This window comes from Ambystoma mexicanum, chromosome 6q, assembly GCF_040938575.1.
Source record: "Ambystoma mexicanum isolate Mex_15411 chromosome 6q, UKY_AmexF1_1, whole genome shotgun sequence".
Taxonomy (NCBI): domain Eukaryota; kingdom Metazoa; phylum Chordata; class Amphibia; order Caudata; family Ambystomatidae; genus Ambystoma; species Ambystoma mexicanum.
The window spans coordinates 1,071,981,889-1,072,002,713 of NC_090937.1; the positions used below are offsets into that span (position 1 = coordinate 1,071,981,889).

Sequence of the window (20,825 nt, forward strand, 5' to 3'; positions counted from 1 at the left end):
TCAGCGTGGTGGACCTTCAGGATGTGTACATGCATATTATGATTTGAAATCCACACAGGAGATATCTCCGTTTCTCTGTGGGAGAGGAGCACTTCCAGTTTCGTGTGCTTCCTTTTGGCCTCAGCTCGGCGCCGCGTGTCTTCACGAAGATGTCGGTGATTGCGGCTTATCTTTGTCTGCAGGGTATCCATGTACATCCGTATTTGGATGACTGGCTCTTACGCAGTCTTTGCCCGTTAAAAGCCGTGTGCAATCTTCAGTCTCTCCTACAGCTCCTTTTCCATCTTGGGCTGTCGGTGAACTGGCGGAAATCTTCCATGACGGTCTCGCAGGACTTGATTATTCCTGGGTTTCCGTTGGAACACGATCGACTGCAGAGTGTACCTGACTGGGGACAGAATGGCGAATCTGTTGGCCAAGTGTCAGATGTTTGCGCAGTCGGAGAGCATGTTGGCATGGTGGTTCCAGAGGCTTCTGGGCCTCATGGCCTTGTGCTGGTTGGCTCTTCCTCTTGGTCGTCTCGAGATGAGGCGCACTCGGATGGCTCTTCGGAGTTCTTGGCGTCAGTCTGTGGATCCGGACTCGGAGTTGATTTTGATTCCGGCTTCCATGAGAATGGACCTGGAGTGGTGGTCGCCTCTCAGCAACCTGTCGGTGGGTGCGGGGTTTCAGGGCCCAGCCCCTATGGTGACTGTCACGACGGACTCCTCCCTTCTGGGGTGGGGTGCGACGTTGGACCTTCTTCAGATCTTTGGTCGCATCAGGACAAGCTCCTCCACATAAATCTGGAGCTTCTGCCGATCTTCCTAGCGCTCAAGGCGTTGAGACTGATCATTGCCAACAAAGTGGTCCGTATCCGCACGGACAATGTGGTGTTAATGTATTACATCAACAAGCAAGGGGGCACCAAGTCTCCCTCTCTCGTGGACCTGTCCATCCAGATTTGGGAGTGGGCAGTTTGTCATGGTGTCTGGCTAGTCGCAGTACACATTTCGGGCCAGCTGAATGTCACGGCAGATGCCCTCAGTCGGCGGACGATGGTCAGCTACGAGTGGGAATTGAAGGCATAGATCCTCTCCTGGATTTTCCTGCGATGGGGCACTCCGGAAGTGGACCTCTTTGCGGCAAAGAAGAAACCTTCCTCTGTATGCCTCCAGAAACAGGCTGGGAGCCTCCTCTCTGGGGGATGCTCTCGAGATTCCATGGCACAACATGAGGACCTATGCTTTCCCGCCTCTGATTCATCGGACGATTTGCAAGCTGAAGAACTCGATGAACTGTTCTGTTCTGCTCATAACCCCGTCGTGGCCGGCCAGGTTCTGGTTCTCAGAACTTCAACACCTGTCGGTGTATCCACTGATCAGGCTGTCGGTGATTCCCGACCTGCTTCACCAGGATCAACAGCTGTGGCATCCCTCCCCACAATCGTTCAGATTGGCGCATGGTGCCTGCGTTCAAGTCATTAGAACATCTCAACCTGTCTGAGGATAACATGCGCATTATTGAGGCAGCCAGGAAACCCTCGACAAGGTCTCAGTATAGAAGCAAATGGCTTAGGTTCTGTCATTGGTGCTTAGACAAACAGCTAGACCCAAGGGCAGCTATGATTGACACTGTCTTTCGTGACCCACCTAGCAGTTGGGCATTCACGTTCTGTCTTGCAGAACTTATCTCTCAGCGGTATCCGCCTACCTATCCACGGACCAATGCTTTTATTCTGTTTAATTCAGTGATTAGGAGACATTTTGCAGGTTTGATGCGCCTTTATCCCCCGGTTCGCAAGCTGCACCCGGCGTTGGATCTGAATGTGGTTCTTATAGCGTTGTGCCATAAACCTTTCGAACCAATGGCCACAGTGGACCTCAAGCACCTTTCGTGGAAGGTGTCCTTTTTGGTTGCTGTTACTTCAGTAAGGCGTGTGAGTGAACTCCAAGCTTTATCGGTGGAGCATCCCTTCTTGGTTTTCCACAAGGATAAGGTGGTCCTACGGACAAATCCTTCTTTCCTGCCGAAGGTGGTCTCTGATTTCCATCTGAACCAATCGATCTCCCTCCCGGTCTTCTTTCCAAACCCTGCTTCAGAAGCTGAAAGGGTTCTGCATTGTTTGGATGTGAGAAGGGCTCTTAAGTTCTATCTAGACAAAACATCTGAATTTAGGAACTCTTCTCAACTGTTGGTGACCTTTGGTAATCCACAAGGTAAACAGGCCTCTAAGGCAACTATCTCCAGATGCATCGCTGCCTGTATTGCGGAGGCTTAAACTGTTCAGGGTCGGCAGCCTCCTAAAGATATTCATGCGCACCTGGTGCGGGGCAAGGCAACTGCGGTTTCTTTTCAGAAATGTCCCCTGGGAGACCATCGCAAAAGCAACTACTTGGGCCTCCCCATCAGCTTTTTGTAAATATTGTCTAGACTTGCGCTCCAGGGCTGATGCTCAATTTGGCCAGGCTGTGCTGAAGAACCTGTTTCAATAGGGTTTTTTCCATCCACCCGTAGTTCCTGCAAGGAGTGCTTGGGAATCTCCCACAAGTATGGAGGAAAGGGGACAGGACGTAGGAGTATAACCAGGTTACTCACCGTAGTGACCACCTTACTCCTAGTCCCCTTTCCTCCATATACCCGCTCGCCGTCCCCTCTAATAAGGTTCCTCTATTATTGCTTAAAGGTCTGTGACCTGGCGATAGAAAAGGCGATGCGCAGGGCGGAGCTAAGATGGGCACGGTTACAGCTGTGTGCTGTACCCTGCGTAGAAAGAGAGGAAGGACTACAATTTTTGCCAACATTTTTTGATGCTTTTACAAAGTGCTCTGGTCCCGTCCCACAGGACGGAGGAATGTCCCATAAGTATGGAGGAAAGAGGACTATGGACTAGGAGTAAGGTGGTCACTACGGTGAGTAACCTGGTTAATGCACAGCATGTGATTCTAAGCAGATTAACAAGCATCAGAAGTAATAGCATTTCTGATAATTGTATCTGCTTAGATTCACATGCGCAAACCCTTCCTCCCCGCTCGAGTCAAAGGAACATAGACGTCTTACTACTTTCTCTTTTATATACTCACGATAGTCATTAGGCTCCCTCATGGCCGAAAATATCCAATCGGAGCGACATCGACGAGTGAGGCATCTTGGGTACACTACATGTCACGTTGGGGGATAGTGTTACAGAGACTCCCATGTCGACATCCCCTTTCGATCCTTGAAAGACGAGATGCAATACTCTGCAGTAACCACTGGATGTCGTACTATATGCACAGCATGTGAATCTAAGCAGAGACCGTAATGGCATTTCTGATGATTGTAAGTAATGCATGTCATCCAATAGATGGTGATTCTTATAAACCCAAACTTGGGTAGGCTAGGGGGGGTCCCAGAACCAGAAAATAAGTCAGACTGGGATCTTGCCAAGGGACATAAATACTGGCGAAACGTGAAACTGTTTATCCACTGGCAAGTCCCTCCGATTCCTTGGCAAAAAAGCCAGAACGCAGGCAACATTGGGACACCTGCTTGACAGTTGGGGATAACTACGGGTCTTGGCCCTCTCACCACGTTCCTACAGAACCAGGATTTCTTGCTGGGATTGTTTGGGAATGCATTCGCAAGATGGGAACTGGGGGGCCCACTACTACTCAAACACTTGTACAACAATAAATCCTTGACCTTTGAAGAATGTATGAGAGGGCTGTTGGGTAAGATTTTTATAGAAGTGGTAAATCTTTCTGACCTGGGTCAACCGCAGAACTTTTTGCTTTACTGGTGGATTATTTTTCCTTAAAACCTCTAAGTGGGAACCTTTTTCCACACCCACAAAATAGTTTACTCTTTTTATGGGTGTCATTTTTTAGACTCCATAGTGTCTTTTTAAAGTTATCCTCTTTAACAGCGTTTTGGCAATAGGTGCCTTTTCCTGGGTTGCCCTAGGGGCTCCCCTTTTAACTTTCTCTGGCTAACTTTGAGAGAACTACAGTTCCCAAAGGTAGAAGGGATCTGTGGATGTTTTACATTTTGTTTTGTGAAACCCGCACACCCTGCCTTATGTGGAGTGCTGGGTAGATGCTATGTATCCCCTGTCACACTAAAACTGTAACCATTCTGTTACAGGGGCAAGCTTAACTTCAATGGCTGGTGGCAGTGATACTTTTTATTTGGTGCACCTGTACCGCGGGCTGTGTTCACAGCTGCAGTAAAAGCTTCTAAGGTTGTCAATTTTGTTAAGAGCCCTGGTCTTCTTTTTTCACCATTTCAGTGTTTCTTGTCCTTTCTTGTTACTTCCCCTGACATCCAGGCTCCTGTCTGTGTGAAGCGAAGGAGGAGTCCAAAACTCTGCAGCCTTTTCTCTTTGCCTGAATGGCGACAAATCCCAGTTGGGGTGGGGGGGGAGGAGGGCTGGCTGTCCTGATAAAATGCAGGGAAAGAATGCAGAAGTTGTGCTGTAGTTCTTGTTAAATACTGCGAACCTGGAAGCTGAAGACAAGTTGACCACTGGAGCCGAAACAGAAGAGGATGATGAAGGAAAAGCAGCAAAATCTATTTCCACAGACCAGAGAGCCTGGGGACTCCGAAAATGACGACCCTGACCCAGTGCCTGGTGAGACCCACTAGACTCAAGAAGACCTGCATTTTGAGTCATCCCTGCATAGCTGCGAACTTGCAGGCGGCACTGAAACTTTGTGGGCATCCTGGCGCATCTCCCAGATACCCGAATAGAGTCCGAAAGTCCCCTCACGACAGTGCTGGACCTTGTAACAAGATTTCAACCACGACTTTTCGTTGTCTTCTGTTCTCCTTGAAAAGGCGCTAAATCTGCAGAACCGCATTCAGCCGCGAGGAAAACCTTGCCTAGAGCCTTCTCCGTTGATCCCTGCTGCAAAGTTCCTTCTGATGTCTTGTTTTCAGTCACCACAAAATGCTGCAAAATCATCTTTAATGCTGAGGTACTGTGTTGGCTTGGGTATGTACTTTCCTTAAGTCTCTTGGGATTTCTGTGTAGCTGTGGGCTGTTTTCTGTGATGGGGAGGCCTCTCATCCAGTACACCCAGTGCCACTGCTAGAATCCTGCTAGGGTGTTTTCTCTGAAGCTCCTGGACCCTCTTCTAACTTAGAAGTAAAATACTCATCTGTTTGCCCAGTCTTTCTGAGGTACTCTGAATTTTTCATACTTCAGAACCTATTCTGACACTGTCTGTTGGTCAATAGTCCCTACTGACCCCCCTTCTGCCACTAACACTCATGGTCCAAGAACAAAGAAAAGACTTTTTAGGGATTGGGCCTTTTGCCTAGAAAAGAGAATAAGTAAAAGAGTTGGTAACTGTAACTCTAAGAGTGAACAGTTACAAATGTTCTTACTTATTTGCAATCTTAAAGTAACCATTGGTTTTACTCTATAAGAATAGGCGTGGCCTATACTGAATGTGTATGAAAAGGTTTGACTTCCCTATAACTATTAGGTGTTACAAATAAGGTTTATGCTTTGGTCTGTGAAGCAGAGTGTTGTTTTGATTACATATAATGGGTGATAGTACTTATTTAACCATAGAATTGTCTGGGCCTACCTGTATTTAAATAAATCCTTTATTTTTACAATACATACTGTTTCAGTGTTTCTTTGGACCATTTGTGTTAAACGTTCATTTGTACTGATTCTACAGCCCTCTCTCTCCCTCCTAAGATAAGCCTGGCTGCTCTGTGTACACTACCCTGAACACAGGTGGTACAGCCTCATACTAAGAGTGGAGTCTTGTACTGCCTCGGTTGAATGGTTTTACTAAGGCCTTAGTTGGGCTTCAGAAAAACTGTCCTAACAAGGGCTCTGTTAGATCCAGATGAACACCGCTCAGGCACTGGGTATCGTACAGAAAGGTGGACTAAGAGAATTGCCAAAGTGTATCTGCTCCTATAGCGGGACTTTCCAGAGAACACTCTCCAGTACATGAGGAAATGGGAGGAAGAACTGGGTGTTAAGATTATGGAGGAGGACTGGCTGTATATTTGGGAGAGCTCCCCCTGGATTCACACTCAACCTGGAATATTGCCCTTTGTGCTGGAGAGGTTGTCGGAAGGAGGGCGATCTTGGACTCATGTGGTGGATGTGCCCAATGGTCCCAAATTTTGGAAAGAGGTTCTGCCTCACATCAAACTGATAATGATTTGGGCCCTCCCCACTTAAGCCTATAGTGATTGTACTAGGGAATAGGGACCAGGAAAATGTATACATTATGTCTGGGCCAAGAGCATCCCTTCTATCCCTCCTATTATAGGCCCGACAGCAAGACTCACAGCCCAGCAGTGGTGGATCAGAATTTGGGGGGGTCATAGCAATGGAGAAAATGGTTGCACCTGCCACAGTCAAATGGCAACAGTTTGTTGATACATGGGCCCCTTTATAGTCTGTGAGCGATAGGAGTCTAGGAAGACCTGTTTATTGCCCCCAGCGCCCGGCCACCAGATGCTGAAAGCTTACTCATTGATCTGACACTGACCATCTTACTGTGCGACCTGCAAAGACTATGACGGCACAGACTTTGGGCACTGGAGAATGTGTTGTACGTAGAAAGAAGGAAGTACATATGGTACAGGCCCAGGCTGCTGATTATTCTATTAAAATTATTCACACTTTTAATGAAATAAAGTTCTTTTTGTTAAAAATACAAGGGTCATACCATGTTAGCAAGGATATAACAAGGCATGGTCTATAGAATTACAGAACTGGGTGTTCTTGCAGACTGCTTCGCCACACATCACAAAAGATTATATTTTGCTGAAGATTTACACCCACAAGCTCAAATTAGGGAATGCATGCCGTTCCTGCGGGTGCTTCAATTGAGGAATCAAAGGTGAGATTAGAGGCCCCAGTCCCTTACTCGGGTGGTCCAGTCGATGCTTAAGAGAATATACTTGTATGCCTGATGGCCCAGAACGTTCCTTTGTTATATTGGTCCTTTTAAATTAAAGGATATTGTCAATAGGTTTCTAGACCTATTACATGCCAGTCTTCTTTTTAGAAGCATCTGTTCTTGTCTTTCATAAGGAGGGACAACAGTCCATGAATTACACCTCGTACAGGCCTACATCTTTGTTAAATGTGATATAAAGATTTTGACAGGGGCTATAGACTAGACAAATATCTTCCAAGATTGATCCACCCAGATCAAGTTAGCATTTTGAGGAAGCACTGGGAAGAAGACAATCTACGGAAAACACCAAACCTCATCCATGGGCCTGACAACTGCAGTTTGACCCGGTCTTGATCTCACCTGATGCAGCTAAACTCCCATGGCTCCTGCAAGGATGAATGGAATATCCTCTCGACATTTACCCCTTCGAAGAGGCACTTGATGATGTTGCCCCTAGTCACCACTTAAGTTTGCCCTGCTGATCAAGCTGCTCACTGCAGTGATTGTCAAAACGAAAAAAAAGGCTTTTGGTTGAGTCCAAATGAGTATAAACTGATTGTGAACGATGTATTGGTACATTTGACAAACCCTTTAACTTCCATCCCACCATTGTCTGGCCGCGATCTCTACGGTTACGCAGTCGACACAATTAAGTACTTGCTACTCCCACTGGATCCTAGCGCACAGTATCCAACGGAGGACTCTTTATGATCGCCACAGATAGAGTAAAACACTTGCTAGTCTACCCACCATTGTAGTAGGTGATACATTTCGATTTCCAGAGGTTGAATTCCCAGGGCCTCTGCTGGATGTGCCTGCTTACAGCACTGAAGATGAATTTGCTCCCCAGAATCGTATTCCTCTTTCATTGTTTGATTCCTGTCCCTAAACAACTATTCAGAGACATGACATCATGACATTTCCGAGATTTTAATGGAATAAAAAGCCGCACGATTGCATATTAAACTGTTTTCCAGCTGTTGTGTGCCGGGTTTATTTCTCAGGTGTGCAGTCGTATTATGGGGCGTCCCAACTTAGGGTGTTCCAGATCTTTTCATGAACACGTCTTAAAAGCAGTGGTAGGTATGGAGAATGTGCTTCTCCACCCAGTTACGGGAGCTGAGTGGTGTTGTTTCCCAAGGTGGTTGGGAACCATTTAGTCCAGTATGCTTTTGGAAGAAGAGAGATCAAACGCACTGATTCTCTTACAACCTTGTCTCTGCCTTTCCGTTGTCTGTCGCCCTCGATTTCTCATTGAACTCTGACTTGATTTGGTTTCAGGAATCGTTGAAGGCATACTTCAAGATGTTGGCTCAACTTTGGAGAGGCAGTTACTTTATTGATATTACTGCAATAGTTGTGAATGTGGTGCACAAAGCACATAATTAATTGTAATGACGTGGCCTGCTTTTGAAGGAAGCCGGCTATCACTGCCAGGTAGTTTACTCTCTCATGCTTATTTTGTATAGATTTGATCCACATTTTACATATTGGATAGTATTTTGCAGGCCCAGCTTCAGTCATGGGTTTATTGATGGTATTACATTCTGCAAGTACTTGATAACGAGATATTTGACTGTGATGAGTCTTTTGCCCTAAAATCCTTTGAAACTGTCAGATAATATAATAGATTTTATTTTCCTTCCTGTGACTTTTATTTTTGCTTTGTTTTTACTAGGGAATGGGTTTGGTGAACCATGTGTTCAGTGAAGAGAATTTGAAAAAGATTAATGCTTCAAACCTTGGAATTGGTCACACCCGATACTCCACCTCTGGCAACTCGGAGTTGCAGAACTGCCAACCATTTGTGGTTGAGACTCTCCATGGGAAGATTGCTGTAGCTCACAACGGTGAACTGGTGAACGCTGCAAAGCTGAGGAGAAAGGTAAAGAAGCTTACACCTTATGATGCCACAAGAATGGAATCTTTCCTCTTGGGATTGGGTGGCGACATGTCAGGTGAACCATATCGGAGGACTTAATCTGGAAGCGCTCCAGTGCTGACTTGTATTGAAATGTTTTTATTGTTGTGGTTCCTAGTGCAGCTCTTTGCTCCTGATTTGGAACATGCTGCTTTGTTGGATGTGTGAGCTGGGTGAATTTACAACTTTGAAAGAGGCTCCAGAAGACCCATGTTGATGCATGCAGATTGAAAGAAACTGGGCTCTCGTAGATAAGCTTCTAGATGTTTTTGAGGCAGTGCCTGTCTCTCGCTCCCCCGGCCTCGCCTGTCTCTCGCTCCCCCCCGGCCTACTTATGGGCTCGTGACCTCTCGTCCCCCCCCCTGCCCCACAATCTTGGGCTCTCCCCCAACCCCCCCAACTCTCATGCTCTCAGCCTTTCCGAGTGTTGGGGAGAATTGTTGTTGTTGTGCTAATTCCTCTCTACCTTAGAGAACCCCAACTCTTTTGCTGAACTTTGGGACTTTGAACTTTTTTTTTCTGTTTTGTTTCTTTTTGGTTATAGAGTTTCAACAACTCCATAGGCATCATATTTTCATTTGTCACACAGCACCCTCAGTGCAGTGGCACAGGGAAGCCTTTCAGGCTTTCCCAAGGTTTAAATACCTTCTCTGGGATAAACTACTGTTTCCCAGAGTAAATTGAGTGAAATTGATTTTACTAGTCTTTTAAATTCCTAGACCCAGCACACCCCATCTTACAATAGAGTGCTGGAGGGGTTACTTAGTATCTTCTGTGTCTAGATAATCGTGTAACATCAAATGCTACCCTTTCCTCTCAGAATGGCTGGTGGCAGTGGTTTTACAACCAACTACCATGATTCTACCCGACCGCGTATTTGTAGCTCCGTTAATGATAAATCGTGGGAGTCTTCAAGATGGCGTCTGAGCCCCCGCTGTAAAAACAGGCCCCGGTCTTCTTTTTTCACCATTTCTTTTTGGAAGGGTCCTTCTAGAGTTTCTCTGCATGCCAAACCTAGTTTGGTCCCTTTGTTCCATCGCCTTTGGCGGGCTTCAGGAGTGAAGATCGCCTCTGGCGCCAGAGTGTCTGGGGTGGCAGGAAGTGAGGGAAGTACCCAAAACTCCCTGTGCTTAGTCTCCTAGGAGACCCAAATGCACTTTGTGGTGATCGGCTTGCTGACTGTCCGGCAACGACAGCCACCCTGCTGGGCGAGTGGCAGCTAGGCTGGAATGAAAGAGAGAGCTAAATAAAAGGCGAGTCGCTTGGCTTGGAAGGCAGAGGTGACCACTAGAACGAAAGAACCGAAGACGAGCTGGAAGAGGACGGCTGCTACAACTCAAGGACCGTTGGTTTGCCCGGTGAAGCCCTACACCAGGTCCGAAACGCCAAGTTCATCTCGACAGAGAAGCCCTGCGAGGACGACTTCTCCCTTTGAGTTGGTGGGACCAATCAACTTGCAGTAAACCACCTGGATACCAATCTTGGAGCTGGTTGTATTTTCGTCAGAGTGCTGCAGGAAACCGAATAACCAGGGAGAGGGAGAAGGACACCAGTTTGTGTGCTTTACTTACACCTGCCGGAATCGAAGTTTGCCACTTTTTGACCAGTCCAAGTGCAGTTCAGGAGTCCCCCGTCGTCCTCCCTCTTGTCCCCACGACTGTGGCAGAGGAACAGCAGGAACTGCCAGGAACAGAAGTAATCAGCTGCATCTTTTTCTTCATTGTAAGGTACTGTGAAATCAGACTGAGTGTACTTACCTCTCGCTGTGAAAGTGCTTTGAACTTTCGCAACTCGCAGGCCTAATCGTCTTGTGATCCAACATATGATTCTTCTTTTTACAAAGCAACTTCTAAGAACTTGTGCAGAGACTTTTCCGTTGAAATACCAGAACCGTTTTGTCCTACCCAAGACTTTAGCCCATTGACGTATTTATCAAAAAAACCTTGAGTGTAAGAGTTGTTGGAACACTTGTGATTGTAGACCTCTGTGTAACATCATTACTGCTCACATTCCCCTCTTAAAATAGGCCTGGCTGCTCATCTCCGCTGCCAAAACTGTGTAGTACAGACTTGTACCAAAGGTTGATTTGCTTACACCTGTAGTCATAGTTGTGTGTAGTGGTCCCAAAGGGTACTGCATACAAACTCTGCCTAACACCCCTTCCGCCTCCCATCCCCCCAACCCCGCCCGCCCCTCTCTGGTTCCCGGCCTCTTCTTCTCTCCCTTCCTCCTGACTCTCTGGCTTCTGCCTCCTTCTCGGGCTCCTGGCCTCTTCTCCCCCCTCCCCCCACCCCCCTTCTCGGGCTCCCGGCCTCTGCTCCTCCCTCCCGGCCTCTTACCCCCCATCCCCTCACACCCATCCTCGGGCTTCCGGCCTCGGCTCTCCCCCTTCCCTCTCGGGCTCCTGTTCTTCTTTATCATCCTCCTCCCACTCTCTAGTTCCCGACCTATTCTCTTCTGACCCCCTACTCTTGGGCTCCTGTCCTCCCATCTCCCCCCCCCCCGCCCCCACTCTTGGGCTCGCAGCCTCTTGCCCCCCACTCTTGGGATCCCAGCCTCTAGCCCCCCTCCCCCTCAGGCTCCCGGCCCCTTCCCCCCCTCTTCTCTGGCTCACTTCTCCCCCTTCTTGTGCTCCCAGCCTCTTTCCTCCTAACACCTACCCCCCACTCTTGGGCTCCCAGCCTCTTCTCCACTCCCACCCAAACTTGTGGACTCCCGGCCTCTTCTTCTCTCCCCCCCCCCCCTCTCCTGACTCTCCGGCTCCTGTCATCTTGTCACCCCCTCTCGGGCTCCCGGACTCTTCACCCCCCCTTATGTGCCTGGACTCTCTCTACCCCCTCCACACTCTTGGGTTCCTGGCCTCTCGATGCCCCCCACACACTCGGGCTCCTTGCTTCTCTCCCCTCTTCTTGGCCTCCCGGCCTCTTTCCCCTCTACCCTTCTTGGGCTCCCGGCCTCTTCTCCCCCTCTCCCCCTTCTCAGGCTCCCAGCCTCTTCAACCCCCACACTCTGGCTCCTGGCCTCTCACCTGCAACCCACCTGTTTCCTGGGCTCCCGGCCTCTCACCCACCCCTCTCCCCCACTCGCAGGCTCCCGTCCTCTCACTGCCCCCTCCACTCTTGTGCTCCTAGCCCCTTCTCTCCCCCCCAACTCTTGTGTTCCCGGCCACCTCTTCTCTCACCCCCCCCCCCCCTCGGGCTCCCAGTCTCTTCTCCCACCTCTTGGGCTCCTGGTCTCTTCCTCCCCTCTCTTCTGCCCCCCCCCCCATCCCCCGCTCGGCTCCCAGCCTCTTTTCTACCCCACCTCCACTCTCAGGCTCCCTGCCTCTTCCCCCTCCACTCTCAGGCTCCCAGCCTCTTCTTCCCCTGTCTTAAGCTCCAGGCCTTGTTGCTCCTAACCATCCCCCACTCTGGCTTCTGACATGTCCTCTCCCTCCCCTTACTCTCGGGCTTCCGACAACCTCCGCCCCCACAATCTTGGGCTCCAGGCCTCTCACCCACCCCCCCCACACTTGTGCTCCTGGCCTCTCGCCTCCACCTCCCCTCTTGCTGACACAGCCTCTACTCTCTCCCCCACCCCCCACTCCTCCAGTTCTGGGCTCCCAGCCTCTTCTCTCTCCATCCACTCACTCTTGGGCTCCCCACCTCTCATCTCTTCTCCCTGCCAACTCTCGGGCTCCCGGCCTCTTCCTCTCTTCTCCCCTCCCCCTTCTGAATCTCAGGAAGCCAGCCTCTCCCTCCTTTCCTCCTCATGCTCCTGGCCTTTTCGCCCAACCCCAACTGTCGGGCTCCATGCTGCTTCTCCCCCCCACTCTCAGGCTCCCTGCCTCTTCTCCCCCCCCCCCACCCCCCCCCCCCACTCTCAGGCTCCCTGCCTCTACCCCCCCTTCTCGGTCTCCCAGCCTTTTCCCCCGCCCCTCTTGGGCTCACAGCCTCCCCTGACGCCCCCAACTTTTGGGGTCCCGTCCTATTTTCTCCCTCCCACCTACAGGCTCGCAGCCTCTCGCCGCCACCCCCCCACCACCCCACTGTCGGGCTTCTGCCCTTCTTGGGCTCCCAGCCTCTTTCCGCCTCTGCCCTTCTCGGGCTCCCGGCCCTGTTCCATGATCCCAGCTTCTACTCCCTCCCTCCCCTCCCCCCCAAGCTCCCGGCCTTTATTTTATCCTTTATTTTATCCTTCCCCCTACTCTTGGGCTCCTGGACTCCCACTCCCCCACCCGCTCGGGTTCCCGGCCTCACCCCACCCCCCCCGCCCGCCCCCTGGAAATCCTGGAAATCCAATGTTAACTGGACCATACACTCCTATTTTGACCTAACATTTGTGATACCCTTTATTAACAATACACAGTCACTGCAACCCAGGGTGAGAAGGCAGTCTGGATTATGCAAATTAACCAAGGATGCCTGCCTCACACCAATATACAAATTACCAATATACCCATCACCTTAAACGCCCTAGCAGGACTCTGAAACCTCCAGGAAGCCCAAACTGGGTGTCTGCTCCCAAGGCAGCCATGATCGAAATCTCACCCTCCGTTTAATGTGTCCATATGTCCTTCCATCTTTCCCATAGATAGAATATGGCGGTTTGGACTTGGAGGGCTTTGCACGCTGAGTTTTGTTTAGGATGGTTTTCTACATGTCTTGGCTCACCGCCTAGGGTTTTGGTAACCATAACATGAATGAGGAAACCAAAAGATTAGGTTTGTGCTCACTTTGCAGAGAGCTTTAGCAAACATGGCAAATTCAGACTTCTGACAGACAACCCCTCCCAAATGTTGGGGGAGCCTAGGGAAGTAAGCGTAAGCAGTTTGCTGCATGTTTTTTCTTGAGCATGGCTTCAACCTACCCAGGGTCACCATGCAGTGAGTCATTTCCAGACCTACCCCTCTTGTGCAGAGAACACCTTCTCCCCTCCTCTCTCTCCTCTTGGTGCTGCTCCCCAAAGAATACAGTTGGGTCCAATGATAAATTCGGTCCAATTAGACACATGCCTCCTATAATCTTTCCTTCTCCTGCCTTCCTGTGAATCTTATGTATCCCTTTTCCTCATGCAAACTATCTACCCGATTTCCCTACCACTACTTGAATGTTCGATCATACTCCTCCTTTGCCTCTTTGACAGGTAAAGTGCTTTGATGCCATACAATGGTAGGAGGTGCTATACAAATGCAAGATAATTAACATTTCGAAGGGATTGTGTCCTCCACATTCCACATCTTTGACATGTAATGTCCACAGATGTGCTTCTTCGAAAAAATATTTGGCTGAGGGCGTTAACGTTGAATGCGTCGGGTCGATGTCCCTCGAAGGCCTACGTCGATGGTGACGTCACTGGATGTTATAAATAGGGCACACGGCGCCCATAGCCTCGGTTCCATTTTTTTTCTGCAAATGTGTTTGTTGCGAGAACTGTGTGCTCCTCACGGTATCTTCTTTGAGAGCATGGCTTTGTCTTCTACCCCACCGACTCCGCGGTCTGGTTTTAAGACATGCCGGGACTAAGTCCAAAATGTCCATCCCGGATCCACACCGTATCTATTTGTGGTGTCTGGGTGAAAGCCATGATACTGACGACTGCTCGAAGTGCCAGTTGTTGACTGCCAATGCCTTGCGGGAGCGTAAGGGGAAGTTGCAGGTAGGTCGGGTTTCCAAACCTCGTAAAACCAAAAAGTCTACAGGTATTTCCACCGACAACTCGAGGGGTGACTCTCCCTGTCGGAAGAAATCTAGCGGATCTAGGTCCCAACTCGTCCTCGTCGAGGCACTCCTGGAAGCGGCGTCACAGTTCGCCTTCCCCATCTTTGTCAGATGATGGCTCTGTGAGGAAAGTGGCTTGTCCCACTAAATCCTCTACTCTTGAGGAATGGGAGGCATTCAGGGAGCAAATGCTGGTGATTTTTCAATCCCAGGGCACCGTTCCGTCCGCTCCTTCGATGGAAGCCGGCAGGGAACGGTCTCGGTCCGATGCTCGCGGGCACTCTGCGCGATAAACATCGGGAACTGTCGAGGTCCCGGTCGGACCAGGCTCTGGTGGATCGCCAGAGACCCTCTAGATCAGTCTTCGTCCCCAACAAAACCGCAGAAATCTGGAAAGGGCTTGAGGTCTGCATCGACACCGTTGGCACTATGTCCATCGAGTGAGGCTGTTGGGGCTTTGCATTCGGGCCGGCCCTCGCAGCCTTCGGCACCCTTGTCGATGCCGAGACCATTGGGGCCCTCGACGCCATCAGGCCCAAATGGCCAGAATTTGCCATTGGAAGCCCCTGTGACTGTGGATCCTCCGAGGAAGGCTCCATCAAAGACTGTGAGGCCTGTTCTTGCTTCCAGGACCACTCCTGTCCCTAGGAAGGAGTTCTACTTTCTCTGCAGGACATTTGAGGATGAGGAGAGGTCTGAGGTGGATTTGGAGCCCTTTGGTAATCCTGGTGTAACACCTGAGGCGCCTGACATGGTCTTTTCTGAGGACAGTCAGTTGGAGGATCTCTGTCAGTCTCTACATGATCCAGTGGCCTTGACACGTCTCCTGAGGTGAGTTTGGTAGGCCAGAGCCTGGGGCTCATGCTGAATGCTCCTATAAGACGTTGATGTCGAGGGTTACGGAGTACCTAGGGTGGTCCGGCCCTCGGTTTGCATTCGATCAGGATGACCTGATTGATATTTTAGATCAGGGTCCGTCCACTGACCCAGTGTTGCCTTTTCCTTTGGCATTACAGAAAAGGGTGGCAGACCCCAGAGCCTCTTCCGGCAGTCAACAAGTCGTTGACTAAGAAATGCCATCCAGCCAGTAGCGACCCTGGCTACCTAGCCACTCGCCCCACTCCTGAGAGTTTGGTGGTTCAGGCGGCCACGGCCACCTCAAGGCAGGCGGCGTTCCCTACCATCCCTCCTGATAGACGAGCGCTTCGCATGGTATTTTCAGCTGGGCGTATGGCACTGAAGTCTGCCAACTTCACCTGTGTCTTGGCAAGGTTTTCACACAAACTGTGGAATTCTCTCTAGTGGCTGAGCGTGTTGCTGAGGGGGAAGAAAGGGATGAGTTCCTTGCTCTTGTGCAGGATGGCAAGGATGCCATGTGTGAATCCCTTCAGTCTGTATTGGACACGGCTGATGGTGTTAGCCGGTCCATGGCTGCGAGCACCGCGATACGCATGTTTGCATGGTTGCATAAGTTTGGTTTTGCTCCAGATGTGCAAACCTGTCTTCTCAACATGCCCTTTGATGGTTCGCATTTGTTTGGCAGCCAGGCTGACGAGAGCCTTGAGAGGTTGCAGACCTCCAAAGCAGCTGCTAGACCTTTGGGTGCAGCTGTGCATCAACCTCCGCCTTTTCGTCCTAGGGGACAGCAGCAGAAGGGGGGGGGTTCTTTCGTTACTACTCCTCTTTTGGTAGAGCGAAAGGAGCCACTAAACAAAGGGGCTACTGTAAAAGTACCCGTGGTGGACGGGGGTGCCAAAGCCGCTCAGGCAGCTGCCTCTTTGCCTTCAGGCACTGCCGCAGCCGCTCCAGAACAGACAGCTATGAGGCCAGGTCCCGTTGTTCGCTGGTTGGGGGCAGACTGTCTGAGCATCTCGAATGGCGAGCCATTACTTCAGATGCGTGGGTTCTGGAAACTATAGCCCATGGCTACTGCCTTCCCTTCCTAAAGCGACCTCACGAGAATCCACCGGGGAATCTCTTGGGAAGTTTCCGGATCCGCTCCTTGTGCAGGACTGAGACCCATCTTGGATTTGCATCGCTTGAAGACGGTTACTCTATCTCAGGTCCTTCGGGCCCTTCAACTTCAGGATTGGTTTGTGTCGCTAGACCTACCGGATGCTAATTTTCACGTGCCTATCCAACCAAAGCACAGAAAATACCTGAGGTTTGCGACTGGCAACTCGCACTTTCAGTTTCGGGTTCTGCCATTCGGATTGACTTCCGCCCGAGGGTCTTCACTAAGGTAATGGTGGTGGTGGCAGCGTACGCCGGGGGGTGGGGGAGGGTCCACATCTACCCCTACCTGGAGGACTGTCTGACCCGGGCGCGTTCTCCCGAACAAACTTTTGATCATCTCCGCCTCACCTGCCGCTCCATTCACAGGCTGGGCTTCTCCCTCAATTTCAAGAAGTCCCATATGACACCTTCCCAGCAGCTCCAGTACATCAGGGCTATGTTAGACACATCCTTGGGGACGTGCTTGCCTCCCAAGGTGAGGGCTCATCACATTGTACAGATGGTAAACCGATTCCAACATGCCCAGAGTCATCTGGCTTTTGATTTCTTAAGGTTGCTCGGAGTCATAGCATCCTGCATTTTTCTGGTGCCCGAGGCCACACTGAGGATGAGATCCCTTCAATGAGCTCTCAAGATGCAGTGATCGCGATTCTCAGGCAAGATGTTGGATCCCGTTCAGATTCCACTCTGTCTTGCAGGATCTTCTGGGGTGGGCCAGCGAAGGGAATCTGATGAAGGGGGAGCTTTTTTGGCAACCATGGCCGGAGGTGACAGTGGTGACGGGCGCTTGCCTCACAGGATGGGGGTCTCACGCCAACGAGCTGACCACCAGCGGTCGTTGGTCTCCGTCTGAGTCCAAACGCCACATAAACCTTTTGACACTGAGGGCCATCAGGCTAGCCCTGAAGGCTTTTCTGCCCTCTGTGCGGGGGAAGAGTGTCCTGATCATGACGGACAATACAGTGGCCATGCATTACCTCAATAAAAGTGGGGTTAGGGTCGCTCTCGCTGTTTAGAGTGGTGATACAGCTCTGTTTGTGGGCGATGCAGCAAGGAATCTCACTCTCGGCATCTAGCCGGAGAGGAGAAGGCAGCGGCGTACTCTGAGTAGGCAGAGCACGATCTCCCATGAGTGGGAGTTGGCTCAGGAAGTCCTTCAGGAGATCTTTGCGGAACCCCTCAAATGGATCTGTTTGCGACCAGTGCCAACTGGAAGTGCGAGAGATTTTGCTCAAGCGAATTTCCTCTGAGCGGAGCCTCAGGGGACGCGTTCTTCGTTGATTGGACGTTCCCTCTTCTGTACGCGTTTCCTTCCGGTCCCCGTCATTCCTCAGGTGCTAAGGAGGTTGCAGAGATTCGGGTCACACATGATCCTCATTGCTCCGGATTGTGCCAGGAGAGCGTGGTACCCGGACCTTCTAGAAATGTTCATCTGTCCTCCACGCTGTCGTGCCCACACAGAGGACCTTCTCTCTCGAGGGATGGAGGGAGGGGGAGAGGGGTGTGTGTGTGTGTGTGTGCTCGTGCTCGTGCTCGTGTGTGCTCGTGCTCGTGTGTGCTCGCGTTCGTTCTCTCTCTCTCTACCTTCACGCTTGGTTTCTGAAAGGTTGAGATGTAAGGATTGGGACCTCCTGGATGACGTGATGGAGGTGTTGCTTTCGGCCAGGCGGCCGGCAAGCAAATCCCTGTACCGTTGCTGTTGGCGTAGGTTTTTCAACTGGTGCAGAGGAAACAGTGTTCCATTACAATGGTTCGTTCTTGCTTTCTTTGGCCCACAGGGGTCTTCAAGTGGGTACCATTAAAGACTTCCTGGCGGCTCTGTCCATTTTCAAGCACTTGTCTGAGGAGTGTTCTTATTTTAAGATTCCTTTGATTTCTCAATTTCTAAAAGGGCTCACAAATGTGTTCCCACTGTCCCCTTTTCAGGTGCCGGTTTGGGATCTGAATTTAGTCTTGAAATTCCTGATGGATGCTCCATTTGAATCTCTGCACTCTTGTCCGTTGAGACTGTTGTCCATCAAGACGGTTTTCTTGGTTGCAGTTACATCTGCTCGCAGAGTGAGTGAATTGCAGGCACTTTCATCTAAGCCACCCTTTACTGTGTTCCACAAGGATAGGGTTGTACTGAGTGTACGTCGTCCTTTCTACCTAAGGTAGTGTCTTGAGCAAGAAAGTGGTACTTCCTGCTTTCTATTCCCTCCCCCATCCTGGTAAGGAAGAGGAGCGACTCCATAGGTTGGACTCTAGGAGAGCTTTGAGCTTTTATATTTCAGGATGTCAAGGGTCAGAGTGGGCGACCAGCTTTTTGTGGGGTACACTGATTGGGCCAGGCTGTTACCAAACAGACCTTGTACAGATGGATTATCCTCGCCATTGCTGAATGTTAGATTGGCGGGCAAGGACCCTCCTGAGGGGTTGCGAGCTCACTCCACTAGGGGTGTGGCTACATCCACAGCCCTGCAGTGGACAGTTCCTATTAATATTTGTGATGCTGCAACGTGGGCTTCCATCCACACCTTTGTCAAGCATTACTCCCTGGATACTTTACATGGTCAGGATATGGCTTTTGGTAAAGCAGTGCTTTATTCTGCCATCTGATTGGGTATTGTAAATTCTTCTCCCTCCTTCATTCACTGATACTGCTTTTGGAGTCTGTCAAATATGTAGAATACGTTGGAGGACACAATCCATTCGAAGAACAAGTTACTTACCAACTGGTTAGGTTCTTTCGACTGGATGTTCCTCCAACGTATTCCACATCGCCCTCCCAGCCTGCCCGTCTGAAGAATTTCATATTCTATTGCAGCTTGCGTTCCCTCAGGGCTATGTGCAGTCAAGCCGGCATTGTATACGAGCAGGTGACACGTGGAGGGAAAAAACATGAAGTGAGGCTACGTGCGGTGTGCGTCCTATTTATAACATCCGGTGACGTCTCCCTCGACGGAGGCCTTCGAGGGACATAGACCCGACATCATCGACGCAGGACACCCTTTGCCGAAAATCTTTCCGAAGCATCACAGCTGTGGACATTACATGTCAAAGATGTGGAATACATTGGAGGAACATCCAGTCGAAAGAACGTTACCAGTTAACTTGTGTGCGTTTGCACACACTTCTTCACACTGCGCACACATATTTGCACCCCCCCACACACACCTACACCCAAATGTATACCTACACACAACTTCTTCCACACCCTCAGATTGATGGACTAAAAAATGTAATGTCTCTGACGGGTAAATACTGCATGCAAACATTAAGAACAAACAAACATTAAGAACAACCTATCTTCTATAAATGACCAGTTTAAGCTCTCTGGCTTGGTTCTAACTTCTATAATATCTTTTTGCACAGGTACGTTTTCTTTTGCCAGACAATGAAACACACAAGAATAGTTTTGTTTGTGAATATACTTATCAGTACTAATAGGACTTCATGTTTTCCTGAATGTCAGGTAGAGACAGTACTGACAAAAGTGCTCACTCAAAGCAGCCAATACATTAAACACGCTCGGGATCAATCCTGGAAAGTACTTTTAGTTGATTATAACTTTGCGTTGTAGCACACACCTGTTCCATATATAAGGCTTTTCAAGAGCTCATTTTATGAATCTATTGATGGCCATTTAAAGGGCATTTACTAATTAATATGGAATCTTTGCTTTCTTTCTGTAGTTGCTTTTCCTTTCAGTTTGTTCATTCAGATCACGTTCGCCTTTTACAGTTTCCAAAAGAAAAGTGCATACATTTTCCCAATTTTTAAGTGGATGTGGAATCTAGCCGAAAGCTTACAGTAGTGAACATAATGACTGTGGCTACCTAACACATATCTGGTGCACGAACTCCCTTTCTATGAATTACTAGCTACTTAATCTTAAATGGATGTGCTGGCCTTGACACTAGGCAAATGTTAAGCAGGGGTTGGCGCGACACCAGGTATAGCTTTTTGATTTATTGTGCTTTTCGATTGCAAGAACTAAATGAGCATCCACTCTGCATTATTTGATTGTTTCCAATAGCCATGTAAAGTTAGCAAGTTTGGTCCTAATAGGAGTAAAATGTGTATAAGAAATTGTTTAGAAATCTCACTGTCCTAGGAATTACTTGAAGAGACATTTTCTGGTGCCATGCAAATGTTTTGATCACTGATGCAGAAGGGGAAAATAAACCTATCTATTCTTCAAAATGTATTCTTGATTCTCCTACTTTGGGTGTAAAATGTGCACTCGCCACTAGCCATCGGCTAGTGAAATTTGACTCTTAGCAAATAAGAAATGTGTATGCTGTGTGGATG

At 49.6% G+C, this 20,825-nt stretch overlaps 1 protein-coding gene across 2 annotated transcripts in view; it reads left to right on the forward strand.

Annotated features, from left to right (window-relative positions):
- Positions 1-20,825, forward strand: part of PPAT (phosphoribosyl pyrophosphate amidotransferase) — a 444,376-nt gene that overhangs the window by 149,780 nt on the left and 273,771 nt on the right. Inside the window, exon 3 of one of the 2 annotated variants that reach the window (XM_069631602.1) lies at positions 8,575-8,781. The exons of the other annotated variant lie outside the window; for it this stretch is intronic. Coding sequence (XP_069487703.1) covers positions 8,575-8,781 — 207 coding nt within the window. The remainder of the gene's footprint in view (positions 1-8,574; positions 8,782-20,825) is intronic. 2 annotated transcript variants of the gene reach the window in all.